Source organism: Urocampus carinirostris, chromosome 13 (assembly GCF_059441175.1).
Source record: "Urocampus carinirostris isolate Australia breed hairy pipefish chromosome 13, RoL_Ucar_1.0, whole genome shotgun sequence".
Classification (NCBI taxonomy): Eukaryota; Metazoa; Chordata; class Actinopteri; order Syngnathiformes; family Syngnathidae; genus Urocampus; species Urocampus carinirostris.
The window spans coordinates 38,659,529-38,678,835 of NC_142361.1; the positions used below are offsets into that span (position 1 = coordinate 38,659,529).

Sequence of the window (19,307 nt, forward strand, 5' to 3'; positions counted from 1 at the left end):
TTCCATGTATTCCGTTACTTCCTAAGCCTGCACAAAATTGAGTCATTTTATTCATATTTAGTTTATTTTGTCTTTTATTAGCATATTTGGTATTGGAGTAATCCAAAAGTAATTGAAATTAATTCAGTTAAAGTAACCCTACCCAACCCTGGAAACGATCTAAAATTGTATAAAATACGGGGGAAACGAGATACGGTACTACGTGTAATCAAAAAAAAAGTCCATCCTGCCAACAGGGGGCACTGTCGCCAACCAAGAAACCGGAAACCCCTCCCCCTCTTTCCCCGGACTACGCGCGCGAGTGAGCGTCGCTTGGTCCGTCCGCTCTGAGGTTCCGTCGCGTCGTCCTGGTCGTGAGCTCCTATCTCGCGCCTCCTCCATTCCTCGGCCTCCCTTTCGGCGGCGTTAGCGCCCGCGACTCCCCCATTACCGCCTCGTCGTCCTCGACGTCGCTTAGAAGACAACTAGCGTCTCGCGGCCTCGCCCGCCTGGGAAACGCCAGCAGCACGACGTCTGGAGGAGCGCTTGCTTTCCCCAAGTCAGGAACTAAATTCTTCCGGGTCTGGTCCCACCGAACCGGGACTGCACCGGCGTTTCCTCCCTGGAAATGGAGGCGTTCGGCGGCGGCGGCAGTTTGGGTAAGTCCGCGGGGGTAAAGTTCGGCGGCACTAAGCGCGTGCGTCTTTCCACGTGTCACGTCGAACCCGCACGCTCGTGACGTCACTGTCAACGCAGTTCTAAACTATCGTATTTTCAGCACCCCCCCCAAAACTCATTATCATACACACGACGAACTGGACTATAAGGTGCATGGAAAAAAACACTACAATAAGAGCTACCGTATTACAGTCGTTCCGTATTTCATACATTTACAATTGCAAAACATGTAACGGGAATTGAACCCAGGTCGCGGCGTAGAGAGTGCAAAACTAGTGATACAGATGACTTAAAAAGGCATTGCATTTTATTTCTTTATCACAGTATTTTTAGTTGTGCTGTGTTGGGAATTAAATATCAAAATATACTGTTGACCAACTTGTTCGAATTAGTTATCTGACTCCATTAACCAAACACAACCTACATTCACCCAATTTATGCACGCTCGTTTCTTGAGGGAAAAGATGAACAAGAAAGCCGACATTTTCACACGGGGGCAGATTTTTCATTAACAATTTAACTCCATCGAAAACAGCCGAATTAGTGTCGTTGGAGTCTGTGGGAAGCCTTTTTTTCAAGTCGTTTAGCTCTCTCCTATTGGCCATCTTCTCCCGGCATAATGGCGTGCCGACTCCTCCCACGAGCGTGCCAAGAAAGCCCCCCCCTGGGCTTCACCATCTCGTCAAAGAGCGTCGCAATGTCTGGAATACTCAAAATAACACCGAGCGTTTCTACGTCATCAGGGCCTTTCTGCGTTTGGATGTGCTGATTATCTTATTAGCCTTACGTCCCGTTCCCACCGTTCCTGTAAACAACATTTTCCACCAGGGTGCCCTGACCTGGCACCACAGCCCAGCCAGTGAATATATTTTGCATTAAATGTAATTTGTATTCGATCATATAAAATCCTTTACAGTTAAATATATAAAATCCTTCAGCTGCCAGAAAAGAATGTCAGACAATGGTGAAAACAGGAATGATGAAATCAGGGGTCTCCAACGTGGTTCCCCCAAAGTACAGCTGAGGTGCCTGCTTACTCTCTTTTAGAAATAACTCTCCAGCGCTGGGTCATTGTGATTTTCTAGTAAAATAACTTTTTTATTGCTGGACTGCGTTTATTTAACCCTTCTTCCAATAATTAGCCTGGTTGTACTTGGCTAGGTCACACCACCGGATGTGGTGCCCTAACGACTCCTAGTGGTTAAGGGATCCGTGAGGTGTGAACATGGTAACAACATATTAATAACATTTTATAGATATCAAACTGGGTGCCCTTTGCACTAAATTGTAACCCCCTGCTTCAAAAAGGTTGGAGACGCCTGATATTAATAAATGCAAATATGCACAACAAGCAGTGTTCCCTCTGAGCTATGCGCGTGCGCAATTGCGCACTGCTCGCACATTCTCAGCGCAAAAGAAAATCTAGCCGGTACACAAAAATGAGGGCTCGAAATGACTAATTAAGAAGCGACTTAAGTCAAAGTTACAGTGCATGAAGGTAAAAATACACGGGTTCCCCTGACGTTGTGTCCTTAATGCGGTATTTTGAAGTCGAGTCGAAGTAGAATGAAGTTGAGTAAAGTTAGTAGAGAACCGGCTTCTTTGGCTCGGCTCACTAAAAGGAACTGGCTCTTTTGGGTCCTAAATGGCTCTTCAGGTTGTTTTTGCTTCTTTAATCCCAACATGACCAAATATTATGTAAAATTATGCACAACATGATTTTAAAGGAAGGGAGGAATAGAACAAAAAGAAAAAATACTAAAATGAAAAAGGAGTGAAAAGCTGAGAAAAAAAGAAACAAAAGGAAGAGAAAAAAGAAGGAAAATTTAGGGAAAAAAAGCCAGGAAAAAAGAAAAAGAAATGTAGGAAAAAAGTAAATAGAGTACAAAAAGAAAAAAGTAGAAAAAAGAAGAAAAGGTTTGTGTTGCATTCAAATAATTTCCAATTATATTAAGTGAATCTTGTTGCCAACATTGTACTTCCACTAAAATGTGATCAAGTACAGTTCTGTATCTTGCAACCGACTAAATAAGCCCCCAAAAATGTTGATATGCGACAAAACTATAGCCTTATCCTCCTTGTTTTATAACCTTATCTTCTCTGTTCCTTTATCTTCTTGGCTCTTTACCTCACTGTGAATGTGTGAGACTGGAGTGTCATGCCCAATTTCGTTGTCACAATTGGTTAACCCATTTTGTAACAATGACAATAAAGGTTTATTCTATTCTATATCAGAAAATAAAAAGAAATGGATATCTTGTGAAAGAATTGTAAGAACATGACGTTTGTAGGCCGTACAACCTTTGCAATAGTACATGAGTCAATTCATTCAAAAGAGAAAAATCATTTTGCAATGCCGGAAACTCGGCAAAATGTAACTTGATATCAAGTTTTGGACATGTTTGATAATTAATGATCTTGCCACACTTGGGATTATGGTTGCTCACTGTTGTTTCAAGCATTGCTCACCGACTTTGTGTGAACGATCAGACCCGTGAGGAAAATGACAGGGAACATTGACAAGTGAAAGAAATCTTTGCGTGTCTGATGATGAGTTGGACTTTGCGTTTCACGCTGGAAGAAATGTGGAGTTGGCATCAGAAATGGAAAGTGTCTCAATTACTTTTACCGGTTTGACAATGTAAATCAAAAGTTGACAGGTGACCACAGTACTCCAAGGTGTTTTTATCATTCTCACGCCAGCAGTATGTTACCAGTCTACACACCTTTGTCGGATGGTGGCATTTTGTACCCACGGAAATGAGTCGGGCTGCAACTCGCGATTCATTTCATAATTGAGGAATCGGTCGATGATTTTTTCGATTAATCGAGGAATCGGGTTTTGCAGAGACTTTTTTAATTTCCTCTTTTATTCTAACATTGCTTTAGGTACTTGGGTTGTGATGTGGCTGCAGTTGGTGGAATGGAGTGCGAGGTATTGCACAGAGTCAATCAAGGAAGCAAGGTTTTGGGTTCTCTGAGGAGAGTATGAGTATGGATGTTAAGAGGGGACTGTATGAGAGTGGGATTGTGCCGACTGTGTTGTATGGTGCAGAGACTTGGAGCCTGAACGCAGATTTGAGAAGGAAATTAAAAATATTTGAGATGAAATGTTTGAGGAGTATGTTAGGAGTGACAAGATTGGATAGATTGAGAAATGAAATTGTGAGAGACAGAACTGGAGTAGTCGTGGAACTGACTGACTAATCCATTTTTCTTGTGTTCTCTGTGCTTCTACTCTGAAAATTGATATGCAAATGCACAACCTTATAACGCTCGGGAAAGTCCGGAACCACAAAGTTATTTGATGCAGGCTTCATATTGGCTGCCAAGTGTGCAAATTGCCAAACGAACCGAAATTTTCGTGATAGTCGGTGTATACCGATGGTACCCATAATTGATAAATTTTCTTTTTTCCGTACAGATTTTTTTGTACGTCGTACACGTCTTAAAAGGCATCATAAACGTACTTTGTACGGCAAAAACGTACAGGTTGACAGGTATGAATTTCTCCGCCGTTTTTTTGTGACGGAATTATTGCCGTTATCATCACTTTCTGCATTATGTTTCGACTTATTACTGACACTGAAGAAATTACCAATTTAGTGTTGATTTTCACCTAATACTAACCTTTTTTTCGGATGCATACTTAACCTTCGCTCGACGACAACCACCACAACAATGACGTCATCTCGAAGAAACGAGATCTCGTTGGCCGAGAGCGGCGTGCAGACTCGAACCGCGAGACCAAAACAACAATGGCGGATCTGCCTGACGAAAAGTTTGGAATGCAGTAAATCTTTGTTAAAAAAAAGGAATCGGCTAATATTAACAATTTGGTGTCAAAAAAGTTGCGTCCCGGGGGCGCACCTTGATTTGAGACTATGCGTCCCCAGCAAAAATGATGCGTCTAGGACGCAGGGACGCTGGCAAACGAGAACACTGTAACACTAGCATTCTAGACAAGGCTGGTAGGCTTGTATAATTTGTTATCAATAAACACTGTATACTGAATTTTTCGGATGTGCCTAAAAAGAAGAAATTCAATAGTATATAATTATAATAATAATAATTATAATAATAATTTCCTTTGTATTGTCATTCTTTGTAACAATGTACACAGAACGAAATGTCGATACACCTGACCTGTTGTAGCGAGCCGATGCAGCCGCAGCCAACAGAGGGCGCCGCCATTTTACCAATGTTATAAGTCTTAGGTATGACTCGGCCGAGGCGCGAACCAGCGACCTCCCAGTCTCAAAGCGGGCGCCATACCATCTAGGCTACTGAGCTGGTATAATAGAAGTCGCCTAACTCTTGAAGCGCATCTTCCAAAATGAAGTTAAACTCAACTTTTTTTATTTAGTTTTATAGAACATATTATTTTATGAAATGTTTATTTTTTTCAGTACAAAACAATGCAGGTTACTTATACAAGCCTTAAAAATACTTAAACCTTAAATATACAAAATATAGAACTGAAGAAACTTATGAAGAAATTCAACTGACGAACGATCGTCCGGAACTTATCCTGTTTCGTAAGGAGGGCAGCGTCTGTATATGAAAAAATATTCCACATATAATATTTTGTGAGTGCGTCATATAATGTTGTGTGGTTTATAGTCTGGAAAATGTGGTAGATTCAACCCTCTCCAGAAAGTATATATATTTTCTCAAGTTCCGGACCTTTTTTTTTTGCAATACATGAAAAAAAGTCAGAACATAACTGCTCGCAATCATTTTCCTCTCAAGAATTGTGAAGAATTCGCGGTTTTGAAAAACTGCCTTAAAGCCTCGTTGAAAACGGTTGCTTCGTCTATGTTTTTATCTTGGTCCTCTTCTGAGCTTCGCCACGGGATCTACCGTAAATTCCGGACTATAAACCGCTACTTTTTTCCCAAACGTTCAAACCTGCGGCTTATTCAGTGAGTACAAAAGGTAAGATTTAGACCGGTGGAATATATGCGCCGAGGAAGACTGCAACAACATATCCTCATCATGCAAACTGCAAAAAGAAAGGCAAATGACACAGCATTCAAGCTAAATGCAATCGAGCAGTCCGATAACGTAGGAAACAGAGCTACTGCATGTAAATTTTACTTTGCGAGCGTGTTGCTAGCGTGTTTTTGAATAAGGGAGCGTGGGACGAAGTCTATATGACAAAGTCTCTTTCCCCTACTGGAGAAGACGACTCTGAAGACTTCGTTATAAGGTGGAAACTGAGGACGGTGAGCCGTAATCTCTCAAAGTACGGTATGTTTTCTTAACAGACACGTTTACTGTGTTGCGAGCGTGTTGTTAGTAGCCTTTTGCTACCTTTCACAGGCACGGTTTGGGATGAAAGTTATAATATTAATATCAAAGCTTTGAAAACTCTCAGTGTACAGTCTTTCTTTGTAAATATGTGTAATCATGTATAATATGTATTTGCAACTGTATATTTTTGTAATGTATTTATTTTAGAGACTTATTCTGATATGTTTTCTACTGGCGAATCAAAAAGAAGGGGCGAAAAATAGTGGATATATATTTTTCCCACCCTTACTTTTGGAAATATACATTTTTTCCCCCTTGGATTACTTTCAACGGGACCCGGACTCTGCAGGTCTGCATCAAACGTTAAGTACGGTATCATTTTCCGTTTTGACGGCTGTGGATTTTGGACTGTGTAATTTATATTCAGTTACAATCGCGGGACACAAAGTCGGGTTTGGGTCAATTTTGTGATTGTGTTTCATGTATTAATGTGGGCGCATGCGGCTTATATACAGATGCGGCTTATGTAAGTACAAACGCGGTTATCCTCTTAAAATGTGGTGGGTGCGGCTTATAATCAGGTGCGCTCTATAGTCCAGAATTCATGGTATAAGAATTGGACATCTCTCCTCATGAAACTAAATATCTGAATTTATTTTGTGAAAAGACGTCTAGTCTAAAATTGGTCTACCACTTCTTTAAAATCGTTATGTGTTCCTTGCAGACGACAGTATGTCGGCCGCCAGCGCGTCGGATGTGACGGAGCGTCTCAGTGCGCTTGAACTTCGCGTCCAGCAGCAAGACGACGAAGTGTTAGTGATGAAAGCGGCGCTCGCCGACGTGCTTCGCCGTTTAGACACCTTCGAAGACAATAAAAAGCAGCATCCGGGAAAAGGTTGGTTCCGCCAAGTGGGGGTTTAGGGTATTGCTTCTTCTTGTACAGATTGCAGGATTTTTATGACTCATATTTTGTGTCTGCGCAAGCCCGAATGACTATTTTCCCAAAGTAGCTGGTCTTGATGGTGCACTTAACAGCCATTTCTGTTATACACAGGGTTGGATAGGGTTACTTTAACTTGATTACTTTCAATTACTTTTGGATGACTCCAATACCAAATATGCTAATAAAAAACAAAAGAAACTAAAGATGAATAAAATGACTCAATTTTGTGCAGGCTTGGGGAGTAACGGAACACATGGAACAGCAAAAATGATGTTGGCAAGCTGTTTGGATTTCTTTTCATTTTGTTTCTGTCACATTTTATGTTCGTTTTGCCAGAGATCAAAGCCAGGAGAGAAAGCTTACCACGTGTTGTGAGTCATCATTTTATTCCTATTTAGTTTCTTTTGTTTTTTATTAGCATATTTGGTATTGGAGTCATCCAAAAGTCATTGAAAGTAATCAAGTTAAAGTAACCCTACCCAACCCTGGTTATACAGCTGAGCCCTTATGATGGTTTCCAAGCTCCTTGATTCAGGCATTTCACACTTTTTCACTGTTTACTATTATAGCCGCTCTTGTTAGCGATCTGGCTGCAGAATATGGCTCGCCACCCTTCGCTGCAGGTTAAGGATCGTTGCTAGCCGCTGTTATTTTTAGCTGCTTCTGCTTCATTTTTCAATGTCTCTCGCCTGAATAAAGGGATACCTAAATTCTAAAACATACAAAATGCGAGAAAATAGTACTTTTTTTTGCATAATACCTATATACGGTATGCCATTGGTATATTCCAATTATTTTCAGAGATAATGGTCTACCTCGTCTTTGACTCCCTGAGCTCTGACGTCATGTGAAGAACAATACCCTAGCAAGCCAGTCACCATATTGGTTTGCATGTTAATTAGTCGAAAAGGTTTTGAGTGTTTTAAGCCAGTTTTGGTAGTTTTTGTGGAGAATGCCTAGGTGTTCTGTCACAGATGGGTGCAGACATAGTACAACAAAGGGCGAGCAGCCAAATTGGGGCAAACTGACAAAATTAACACACAGCCAACAGGGGCTAAACCAGCCAGGACAAGGAAGGCTAGCCTTTCGCTAAAAATGGCTAACCGGGACCAATCGTAGAAAAAACGGGAGGTTGTCAGACCAAAAACCTGCAGTAAGCAGCCAGGATAACCTGGAGTTCACAACATGAATCCAGATGTAAATATACCAAATGATCACAGCAGGCTAGCCGGCTGTTCAAAATTGCTAACCGATGGCTGTTAGGTATGGCTTGCTGCTAGCTGCTATTGTTATCTTTCAATGTCACTGACTTTCTACTGCTGATCGTTCAAACAAACGTTGTGAAGTCCCATGATTCAGCCATTTGTGCTTTTTCCCCCTATGGTTTCCTCCTCTAACCACCCATGTTGCTGAGTTCCGTGATTAGGGGTCCCAAATGCTTGACAATTTATTTTACTGGGCTTTTTACTGATTTCTGCTAAAGATGGCCACTCACACCAATTCTTACTAACTTTTTCGGGGAGATGTAGTGTGTTTTATTAAAACGCCCCCACTTCAGCTTCATTTTAAGGCTCGAAGACCTTTTTGGGGGAATCATCACACACTGCCACCTAAAAGACAATAACCTCTGTGGCGCGCTTTAATCAAATTTGTGTCCTGCAGGGGGTGTCTTAAGCAACTCCTGCATGACCAACGGTGGACCATCAGGAAGGAAGAGAGAGTCTGCCTCCCTCACCAGGAAGGAAACGCTGTCTTCCGCCGCCAAAAGGTAGTATTATTGCCAAGTGATTTTCATCCATTCGCAATTGAAGCAAGCCACTTTTTTATCGTCCGGGACTCCATTTGGTCGTCCCGAGGACTTGCTTATAGTCCATCGAACGCGTGAAGAGGCAGCCGTTTGAACCCATTTGTCCACAGCGGAGTATCCGAACCCCGAAAGGAGGCGCCTGTCTTCCCAAAGTGTCCTGAGGAAGAGATCCAGCGGAGGGAGGAAGCTCTTCCATCCCCCGCACCCCTCCAGCCGTCCCCAAGTCCACTGAGGAGCCATCCAGGCGACAGTAAAAGCCCCGCTCCCCCCAAAAGGTGTCTTTATTTTATCTGAACTTGACCTCCCAAGAAGACCTGCTACCTCCTAACAACGGCTCTCCAAAACCTCAGCCTGCTTTTAGCTAACCCACTTCTGCTCGCTCTTACCTTCTCGCTTCCTTCTTGGTAGACTCAACGGGTGGCATCTTTTTACAGAAGGTTTCCTTTTTAGCTGGAGAAGCACCCGTTGACTTCTCCCTCCCTCGCTTCGCTAAGTCAACAGAAAGTCAACAATGCATGCGATGGCCATCCGGGAAGTGGTGCCTTTTTTTTCCTCCTACTGTGTGTTCTGTAATTGCATGGTTGTTTAATAGTAGAGGGGTTTTTTGCAGTGTTAAATACAGAATTCTAATGTTGGGGTCCATTTTATCCCCATTAGGTGAGCACGATGCCGTTCTCCCTCTCCCTGGCTAATGCCTGATTTATTTTCTGGGACTTAACACAATTATTTTATGAACTAAAAGAAGTGAATTTTGTTTTAGCTGAGGAATGTCTGCTGATTGATGAAAAAATCTTTATTACAATTCCTGTAAAATTAAAACTATAATGTCATATACAAGCTCGAACTCTTCGGTAGCTGTGAATTTTTCCAACAAGTTGTAATTCCAGGGGTGTGAATCAGATTTTGTATTTGAGAGTTGATCCATTTAGAAATGTGTACTTACATTTGTGGTTTCGAACGGAAGTCACTGAGATCTTATTAACATTCAAATGTCAATTTTATGGAAACTTATGATGTTGGTGATAAAAACCTTTGGAGCCTGCATGGTGTGAATGTCAATTTGAATGGGATAAATTTGATTTTTAAAATGAGTTCAACGTTTTCCCATAAAAGAAAAGTGTGAATATTTTGATGAAGTTCTTTATTTAAAATGGCATACGTTCTGGATTCATTACCAAATCAAGTGAAATATTACAAGTCTTTTATGGTTTTAATATTGCTGATAATGGAAAAAACTCAACTATCCCATCTCAATATATTAGAATATCCTGAAAAAGTATACTAGTAGACTGTTCAACGAATCAAACCAATAGTGTGTAATATACTAAAAACTAAGAACTTGTGAATAATAATACTCAAGTCTCACAATTTGACATAACAGCCGATAAAGACTGACACTATGTACTGTATTTGTATTTGTGCTCAAAATATGCTTATACAAAACACAAAAATACATGCAGATACCAATGTACGTGCCTGCGTGTTTCTAGGGGTCCGAGGCGCTCCGCGGGAGTGGAGCGTTCCCAGAGCAGCACATGGGAAGCGTCTGAGGACAATCGAAGCAAGATGGTGAAAGCGGCGTCCACCTCTAAACTGCTGGCCAAGGTGGTGAAGAACGCCGACAGGTATGTCCGCAGGAATTCGTGATAACATGGCCTCTGTTTGGGATATGCGTCTCTCAAATTGTGAGAACTAAAGAATGCGGGGTCTGAAATTTAGAACTTTCGATATTTCAAATTTGACCCGGGTTCCTACAAGGAATTTTTTTCATCAAGCTTGGGATTTCTACTTGGATTAGTTTTTTATTCTTGCAGGTCCCAAAGGTCCATCCTCAATTGAGTTTTTTTAAGGTCCTCACTGTTTGATTTCAATAATTTTTTTTCCTCCACCCCCATTAAAATAGAAGACTATCCACCACTTCCAAGATACTGTGCAATTGATCCAACAAGGAGTGAAATTTTGGTTTTGATCCAAGTAGCTGCCGAATTTTAAACGCCATGAAGAAAACAATGGCTTCTATAATGTCTAGAACTTTGGCCTTTGCCGTATATTTTTCGACTCCTAGCTAACTAAAGTAGTCAGGAAACCAGAAGAGGTGAAAGGCACATGTAGAAGTGATGTAGAAGTTTTACACTCGGGGATGCTATCCCAGTCAACTCGTGTGTTATGAACAGGGTTGGGTAGGGTTACTTTAACTGGATTACTTTCAATTACTTTTGGATTACTCCAAAACCAAATATGCTAATAAAAGACAAAAGAAACTAAATATGAATAAAATTACTCAATTTTGTGCAGGCTTAGGAAGTAACGGAATACATGGAACGGCAAAAATGATGTTTGGATTTATTTTCATTTTGTTTCGGTCGCATTTTATGTTAGTTTTGCCGGAGATCAAAGCCAAGAGAGAAAGCTTACCACGTGTTGTGAGTCATCATTTTATTCATATTTAGTTTCTTTTGTCTTTTATTAGCATATTTGGTATTGGAGTCATCCAAAAGTAATTGAAAGTAATCCAGTTAAAGTAACCCTACCCAACCCTGGTTATGAAAAAGGCACAAAAACCATACTTGTCCGTACAATTAATATTACGATTTCTGGAGGTGCTGGGGTGCGTAATTTGAAGTAATTTAATGCCTGTTTTTAATTGTTAATGAAATTCCCTCAAGGATGTGGCCCCTCGTTCTGTTTCTATTTGCATGCATGTGTTCTAGACCGTGCTGGTAGGTGTTGGTGCACACTTCTATGCACCTTTTTGGGTCAAAAGGAAGACCTAAGCTGCTTGAAATCTTGTTGATAATTGTTCCACGCTTGAACCAGGCTTTTGGAAGGTTGGCTAAGCGAATCCCACGAAAATCTGTCACAACTTTATTACTAAGGATGCTTCGACACAACACTGTCTTTTATAAATCCTATATTTGGGCCCACAGTATTTTCCGATAACCGATATTATCTGATTCAATTTTTGCATTATTGATGTAGTGTTTTTGTGAATTGGACTCATGGATTTTAACGTACTCACTGCCAGCCTTGCTAAAACGTTTGACATCTTAGCCTAGCTAGCATTAATCTTTGACACGTGTAGCTTGTTATGGGACTCTCCTTCGATGTCAGTTTGAATTGTGCTGGCTAGTTACTTTTTACCTGATAAAATATTTCGATCAGGGCAGCATTCCGCAGGCCCGCACGCTCAGATGTTTTCTTTGTTTGGCTCATAGGCACAAAGATGTGGCAGTGAGTCAAGGTAATTACCGGATATCTGCCCGTTTCGAAATTTGCCGCCGCCTTCGCCGTTTCCGTCGCGTTTGCGAGGCGGCAGTTCGTCGTTTGTTGAATGACCGTGTCGTTGTCTCAAAGCAGCCAAAATGTCGACCCGGGAGAAAAACAGCCAAGCGGGTAAGTGCCGAGCAATCGCGTGCTGGCTAACGGGCTGAACGGCTAACCCTTCAGCATGCTATTGGTGGATGAGCTGGACCTTCTATGCATCTCTGCTTCCTGGCTCAGTTGGTCTTCCTCGACTGCTTTGTGTGATGTCGCCGCCGAATGAAAACGGGCATGCAGGGGACGCTTCAGCAGGTGTACGTTTCACCCGCTTCGTCCTTAATTTGCTTTGCTTGGCTTTGCTTTTGCCACGTGTCATGGTTCCGGCGGTGCTTTGCACGAAAAAGGCGCCGTCTGTTTTCCCTTGCCTCAAATTTCCTTATTGTGTCATTATGTACGTCCTGGTGACTGTCTTTGTGCGGGTACAGAGGGAAACCACATCAAGATGTTTATGCGAGGACGTCCCATCACCATGTTTCTGCCGTCCGACGTGGAAAACTACGACGAGGTGCGCACGGAACTCCCGCCGGAGAAGCTGAAGTTGGAGTGGGTGTATCCTTTGTCTGCTGATATTGTGTTGTTCCTCTCACCCTGGCTTTACCAAACCCAAATTATTGCTCACACAAGAAAAATAAATGCTAAAAACAGTGCAACGCACAGTTAATCAATTGATTTATTTAGAATCCTTTTAATACCTAAGAGGTGTTTCAAAGTCCAAAAATGGGTACCTACTTCAGTAGTTTTCCTCTTTTGACTCAATTTTGTTTTTAAATGAGCTTCTATAAATGAGTTAATGTAATGCTCAAGTTGAATTGCTTTCAAGATGCATTTGGACTATGACAGTTTAAAAAAAACTTTTTCTGCATAAGGGCTAAACCGTTCCATCTGGAAGGAGTACATTTAAATAGGGAAAAGCTATCTTGATAAATACATTACCAGGCTCACAGGAATAGTTCTAATAGTACTTTTTTGACGGTCAATCCACTAAAACAAGGAAAAATCATTTAAACTGAGGGAAAACACTTGCAAAAATACATATTGATTTTTTTTTCCTTAAGACGGTCAAACCTTTCAAACAAGGGGCAAATTATGTTATCTGGCGGAAAAAAAACTTGAGGGGAATTTACCATTTTTTTCTTAAGAGAACCCAACCATTCAAGTAGGTTGAATAAATTTAACTGGGGGAAAAACAGTCCCTTGAAATTTAAATTTTGAGGCCCACAGTAAAGATTTTGCTTCGTTTCTTAAATGTATACTCCACAAGGACTTTTCAAAAGTTGTGAAAGAAATAAAGTCGTTCATTAATGTTCATGCAATGTTATGTGATTTTGTGGCCGGCATTTGACTCTGGTGCTAAGAGTACAGGCTTTTCCTTGACCATTTGATCGTTCAGTTACGGTTACAGAGGCCGAGACTGCCGCTCCAACGTCTGCCTCCTCGCCACGGGCGAGATGGTCTACTTTGTGGCTTCCGTGGTGGTCCTCTACAACTGGGACGAGCGTAGCCAGAGGCACTACTTGGGGCATAACGACTGCGTCAAATGGTGAGACCACGGGCACCGTTTCACTATTTTGGCCCGCCGCCTCAACACGTTTTTGTCTTCTCCCGCCACAAGCCTCGCTCTCCATCCGGATAAAATTCGCATCGCCACCGGACAAATTGCCGGGGTGGACAAAGACGGGCGGGTGAGTCTTGTTGATTTACAAAGTAAACGCTTGGGTCCTGAAAATTGTGGATTTATTCTTCCTCTTGTCACATTAATAATAATTAATTGTTTTTAATGTGACAAGTTATACATTAGGGATCAATGAAAATTTTCTATTTAACGGACATATACAGTAAATTCTGTACCTGATTATAACCTGCATCCATTACATTTTTACATCATTGGAAAGCTTAAACTCTTGGGATTCAAGATATTATTTCAAAACATACTCACCAGAGAAACATCACGGCCAGTCTGAAACAAGATATCCGAGAACTATACTCACCATTTACGTCCTCTTGCCGTCTTCTGTGAATGTCCGCCTAAGTGGCTTTGTGGCATCAAGGACAATACATAGAATCCAACCGTGTCAATTATTTCAAAACACACTAGAATTCCGACAGATGAATAAAAATCTGCCTTAAAAATATCTGCTGCCTAGGATGTTGCCTCTTAAAATCCTTTCTTTTTGCCACATTTTTTCTGTTTACAAATAAACTGACTCGTATAATACTTCCCAAAATGGTAGTTGGCACTCTAACCCTAACCCTTTAGATTTACATTATTTGCAAGATGAGGGGATATGCCTGTTATTTTTATTCATGAACAGAGCACGAAGTTAAATTAAACTTGCATCCTCCTCGACACATATATTCCACGTGTCTCAGTTTTGCCTGGGCGCCCCTGGTGGCCGTTGTATACATTGCATAAAGTAGCCGCATCATTGCACAAGGGTTCAAAACTTGTGACAAAAATTGCGGTTTATAGGCGGGAACTTATGGTATTGTAAACCCTTGCTACACCGTGCATCTTACTTCACGGCCTAATTGCATCATGAATTAAAAAATATTTTGCGATCCACTATTCCCAACGCATCTTGCTGCAAGCGAGGGCTGGAACAGCACTCTTTTGTCTGGGTTGGCAGCTCTTTTCCGGCCACCAACAAGTGAGCAGTAGTCATGCTGCTGTGCTCCTTTATCTCTGAACGCATATTGTTGTGAGCCGGGACTGTCAAAGAGTTAGTCATTTTTACTGTTATCATACTTCCACCTAAAATGAACGTTACTAGTGCGCCCACGATCCATTATCTCCAATCCCACATTGCTTAAGTAGGGGGCTGGCAGGTGACGCTTATGTTTTGTTGTGGCCCTCCCTAAATGAAATGCAAAGTTTTGGCCACAATCACTTGTCCCTAATCGACTATTGCTGAGAGCAGGGTCCTGCACCGCACATTCTTTTATTTGGTCCAGGCCGCCCAAGCGTGCCATTGTGGCCAACACAAAATGAACGGCACCTGTACGTCCGCAATCCATTATCCTCGGTCACACTTGCAGCTAGCGAGTTCCAGCAGAGCGGATCTACCATTACTCTCAGTAACAAGATACTATTCTCTGCATCAAATGGCGCCATTGTTGAATAATGATAAGTTGGTCGAAACTGATCCCGGTCGTAAGTTGTATGTTACCTGCACACGGTTAACTTTTAAGCAATCAGCATACATTTTGATCCAGTTTGCACCCAAAAATGTTTCTTCATGTAATAACTTGGACCTGTTGGTGTCATCTAGGCCGTGCAGCCACACGTTCGTGTCTGGGACAGCGTGAGCCTGGCCACCTTGCAGATTGTAGGCTTAGGGACCTTTGAGCGAGGCGTGGGCTCTTTGGCCTTTTCCAAAGCTGTGAGTGGTTTTCTTTCGAGTGGAGTCGTCGTCCGCACCGGCCTCGATTAATGCAATGTCACCCATGATTCTAGGATTCGGGTCAGCATCTGACCGTCATCGACGACTCCAATGACCACATGTTGACCGTCTGGGACTGGCAGAAGAAGTCTAAGATTGCAGAAATCAAGGTGCAAGCAGGATTGGTGCAACCGATTAAGGTTATTTTGTGTCTTGGGTCAACATTCCGCTTTTTGTTTCTGTGTGCGCCTTGCAGACCACCACTGATGTGGTCCTAGTGGTGGATTTCCACCCCACAGACCCGAACACCATCATCACCTGCGGGAAGTCTCACGTCTTCTTCTGGGCCTGGTCAGGTGCTTCGCTCGTTAGGAAGCAGGGCATTTTCGGGGTGAGTTCTTTTCTTTGGACCCTAACAATGTGTTAAGAACTTGCCCATTTTTACTTTGAACTAAGATTTATTAACAAAAAATCTAACCCAAGGCTGTTTTGTATTATTTGAAGAAGAAAAAAGCCAGAGTGTGCCTATTCCTCTCAGGCAAACGCAGAGAAGCCGATGCATGTTTTTGTAGCCTCTTGATTGTAATTACCCAAAAAAGAATGTCTTATTCATACTTTGAATACTATAACCAGGGTCTGCCGATTTTTCTCCCAGGCAAACCAGAAGATGCATGACTTGATCTCCTTTCTTTTAGACTATTTTAATTCCCTGCTCTCTGGAATTACCCCAAAAATTCTCGCAAGTTATTTGTTTTTTTAACATTCGGGAAATATAGTCGGAACACTCATTTATTCCCTCCAAGCAAACACGGAGGCATTGATGTAACTTTTATCTCCCCTTGCTTAGACGTTTATAATTCCCTGCTCTCTGGACTTCCCCTCCAAAAAATACCACAATCGAATGTTTTGTTTATCATTTCAAGAACATAGCAGGCGTCCACCCAATTCTCTCTCAGGCAAACACGTAGGTGTTCAGTCATGCATTCATCTTAATATGTTTAGATTATTGTAATTCGCTGCCCTCTCGACTCCCCCCAAAATATCCCAGGCCTGCTGTTGTTGTTGTTGTTGTTGAGTCACTCAAGGCGCCTAAGGTAATCCTTAGTAGCGCTAGACTCGCTTGTGGGAGGCTCCGTAGTTCTCCGAAGGAGAGGGGGCTGCGACTGTCCTTTGCCGCCAGGCCTGACGGGGTGTGACCCAAGCAAACCAAGCATACGAAGCCTCTGAAGTCCTTAGTACGTTCGGACAGGTGCATGATTTATGGAAGCCCCGTGGGCAGGTAGTACAGGTGATTGAGGTGTGGTCGCAGCGAACGGTTCGAAAGCACCACTGGCATTTGGACTGGGGCCAGGGTTGCTCTCGATGTCGCCCGCCCTAAGAAGAACAGAGAGAGGAGAGTAGAAGAGAAAGAAAGAGAGGGACAGATAGAGAGAGAGACAGACAGAGTAAAACGCAAAAAGGGGGAAAAGAGAGAGAGAGGTGGGGAGAGAGTAGGAAAGAGAGGGGTAGAGAAAATGAGAGACAAGAGTGTAAAGGGGGAAGAGAGAAAAGAAGAGACAAAGAAGGAGAGAGGACCAAGAAAGAAAGAGAGAGCGAGTCTGAGTGGATTGAGTAGGATTCGTAAGGCTCCCCCGGGAGAGAGCCCTTTGCAGGACACCACAGGAAGGTTCCTAGTCTTTGTCCTGCGCCTGCTGTTGTTGCAGAAATCAACAGCACATGTGTAATTGGGGATAAGATGACATTACAACAGTTTTATGGTCGCTGCATTGGCTCCCCTTGCATTTCAGGATCAATTACAAGGTTCCTTTACCAGTTTTTAAAAGTCTTAATATTCTTGGGTAATTTTATTTGACCTGCTTTTATTTTATTTTGCATTCAGGTTCTCAAGCTTGTTTAACTGTTCCTAGTACCTCCAGCTCTTGTAGCTGCATTTTGTGGTTTGAAAATCGCTATTAAAAATACATATCGATTCATTGTCTGTCAGAAACTGGAGAAGCCCAAGTTCCTCCAGTGCCTGGCCTTCTTAAGCAACGGGGACCTTCTGACTGGAGATTCTGGAGGTGTCCTGCTAGTGTGGACCAGGAGCACCGCCGAGGCCACTGGGAAAGGGCCGAGAGGTGAGCAAGTCCTGCTCAAAGGCTCATTGGCCATCTGCTTCCTTCCCCATGGCTTTTTAGGACCAGGGTTTACCAATGCAGTACACCACCTTCTGTGGCGGGGATCACAAAATGAATTTGAAACCCACGGTCATGCATAGCTAATGCGTTCCGAACCCTACTTCCCTGGACACATTTTAAAAAAATAATCACTCCACATGTGTAATATACGTGTATATGAATAAATACCATATGCAATTTTATTTATTTTTTACAAGTAAAGTAATTATTTCGTTTTATTTTCCTTTGGTGTGATGCGACCTGAGCTGGTACAGTGGAGTTATTAGGCGAATGCAAAGGGGGGAGGAGGTGGCGGATTAATATTGAATTAGAAATCCCACTTGCCGATCGTCATGCCCTTAGAAGACATATTTGCTTTAAAAGATTATTTCTTTTTACTAATTGTCTTGATCATCTATTAGTTATGGCAGTAGTCTCCAGTGAGTGTAACAAGGTGTGTGCTTTTTTTTATTTTGATCATTGCAAGCCAGTTTTCCATGGAAGTCATGCTTTTTCTTCTCCTTTTAACATCACTCCAAGCGCTGGGACCATAGAGAATAAATAAAAATATTTTTTTTTACAAAGTCTGAAGCACACAAGATTCGGAACTGAATTAAAAAGGGACAAATGGATTTTGGGATTTAGTTAAGCTAACGAATTGTCGATATTATTGTGTTGCGGTGATGCAAACCCAACAGTAGACAAGCATTTTATTTGCCGTCGACCAATGGTAGACGGACCTGTTCAAGACATAAATACCTATGCACGAAAACCGCAAAGTTTGAATTTCATACATTTGGGGCAGGAGGAATAATTGTTCGTGTCGTTTTGGGTTAAGGAAAGATAAGGGCTGAAGAAACATCTTGTTCCGCTCTGTAAAGTGTGCTGTATCCCGGAGGTCTATTGTATCCTTTTTTCTGGTTCCGCTGAGACCCAACAAGCCACGAACCGCAAAAGTAATTCCAGCAACCACGTTTGCCGCTTTTGAAAAGTGTCTGGTATTGTTCAGCTTTTCAGATCACCCGTCAGGTGAAAGCTCACGAGGGCAGCGTCTTCTGCCTGAGCCCGACCAGGAACGGTACCTTGCTGAGCGGCGGGGGCAAAGACCGCAAGGTGGTCTTGTGGGACCAGCAACTTCGAGCCGAGCGAGACATCGAGGTGAAGAGCGCTCGTTTGCCGGCTCGCATGTTAACGTTTTCGATGCTTCATTGTGCTTTGATTTATGTGTGGGCAAAGGTTCCCGAGCAATACGGAAGCATCCGGGCCGTGTCTGAAGGGAAAGGAGACGAATTTCTAGTGGGAACCTCACGCAACTTTATCCTCAGGGGAACCTTCCACGACGGCTTTACGGTGGAAGTGCAGGTAGTGGCAGGTCCTGAGGCCTCTGTGTTGATAAAACCTAGAAATCATTCGAAAGGGGCTGGCCCACGCCCCTATTTACTCTCATTTGGCCAGACTCTTGGACACAAGGCGAGCCATGAACCTGAAAATGTTTTTTTTGTGCATTCAGGGTCACACGGATGAGCTGTGGGGCCTGGCGTCGCACCCAACCAATAATCTGTTCCTGACCTGCGCTCAGGACCGGCTGGTGTGTCTCTGGAATGCCGCCGACCATAAACTGCAGTGGAGTCGCAGCGTGGAGGTGAGTGATGTTGCTTGACTCCAACCAAGACATACTGCTGCTGTGGTTTACGGCCCAATTTTCAACCTGTCAAAATGACGGGCAGCCTTCAGTGTTCATTTTACCTCTGAAAAGTGATGGGTCCTGGGGACTCGCATGCTCAAAA

General features: G+C 42.6%; 1 protein-coding gene across 4 annotated transcripts in view; it reads left to right on the top strand.

The window, feature by feature from the left end:
* Nucleotides 1–289: 289 nt before the first annotated feature.
* Nucleotides 290–19,307, top strand: part of eml4 (EMAP like 4) — a 29,238-nt gene continuing 10,220 nt past the window's right edge. Inside the window, exons 1-17 of one of the 4 annotated variants that reach the window (XM_088351011.1) lie at nt 290–638; nt 6,638–6,808; nt 8,519–8,624; nt 8,774–8,938; nt 10,154–10,288; nt 11,879–11,904; nt 12,018–12,056; nt 12,410–12,533; nt 13,375–13,524; nt 13,597–13,666; nt 15,254–15,364; nt 15,439–15,534; nt 15,621–15,755; nt 17,349–17,481; nt 18,530–18,678; nt 18,757–18,882; nt 19,031–19,162. In XM_088351011.1, coding sequence (XP_088207137.1) covers nt 608–638; nt 6,638–6,808; nt 8,519–8,624; nt 8,774–8,938; nt 10,154–10,288; nt 11,879–11,904; nt 12,018–12,056; nt 12,410–12,533; nt 13,375–13,524; nt 13,597–13,666; nt 15,254–15,364; nt 15,439–15,534; nt 15,621–15,755; nt 17,349–17,481; nt 18,530–18,678; nt 18,757–18,882; nt 19,031–19,162 — 1,899 coding nt within the window. In that variant the 5' untranslated portion in view covers nt 290–607. The remainder of the gene's footprint in view (nt 639–6,637; nt 6,809–8,518; nt 8,625–8,773; nt 8,939–10,153; nt 10,289–11,878; nt 11,905–12,017; nt 12,057–12,409; nt 12,534–13,374; nt 13,525–13,596; nt 13,667–15,253; nt 15,365–15,438; nt 15,535–15,620; nt 15,756–17,348; nt 17,482–18,529; nt 18,679–18,756; nt 18,883–19,030; nt 19,163–19,307) is intronic. The other 3 variants (XM_088351012.1, XM_088351013.1, XM_088351014.1) reach the window with 3 other exon arrangements.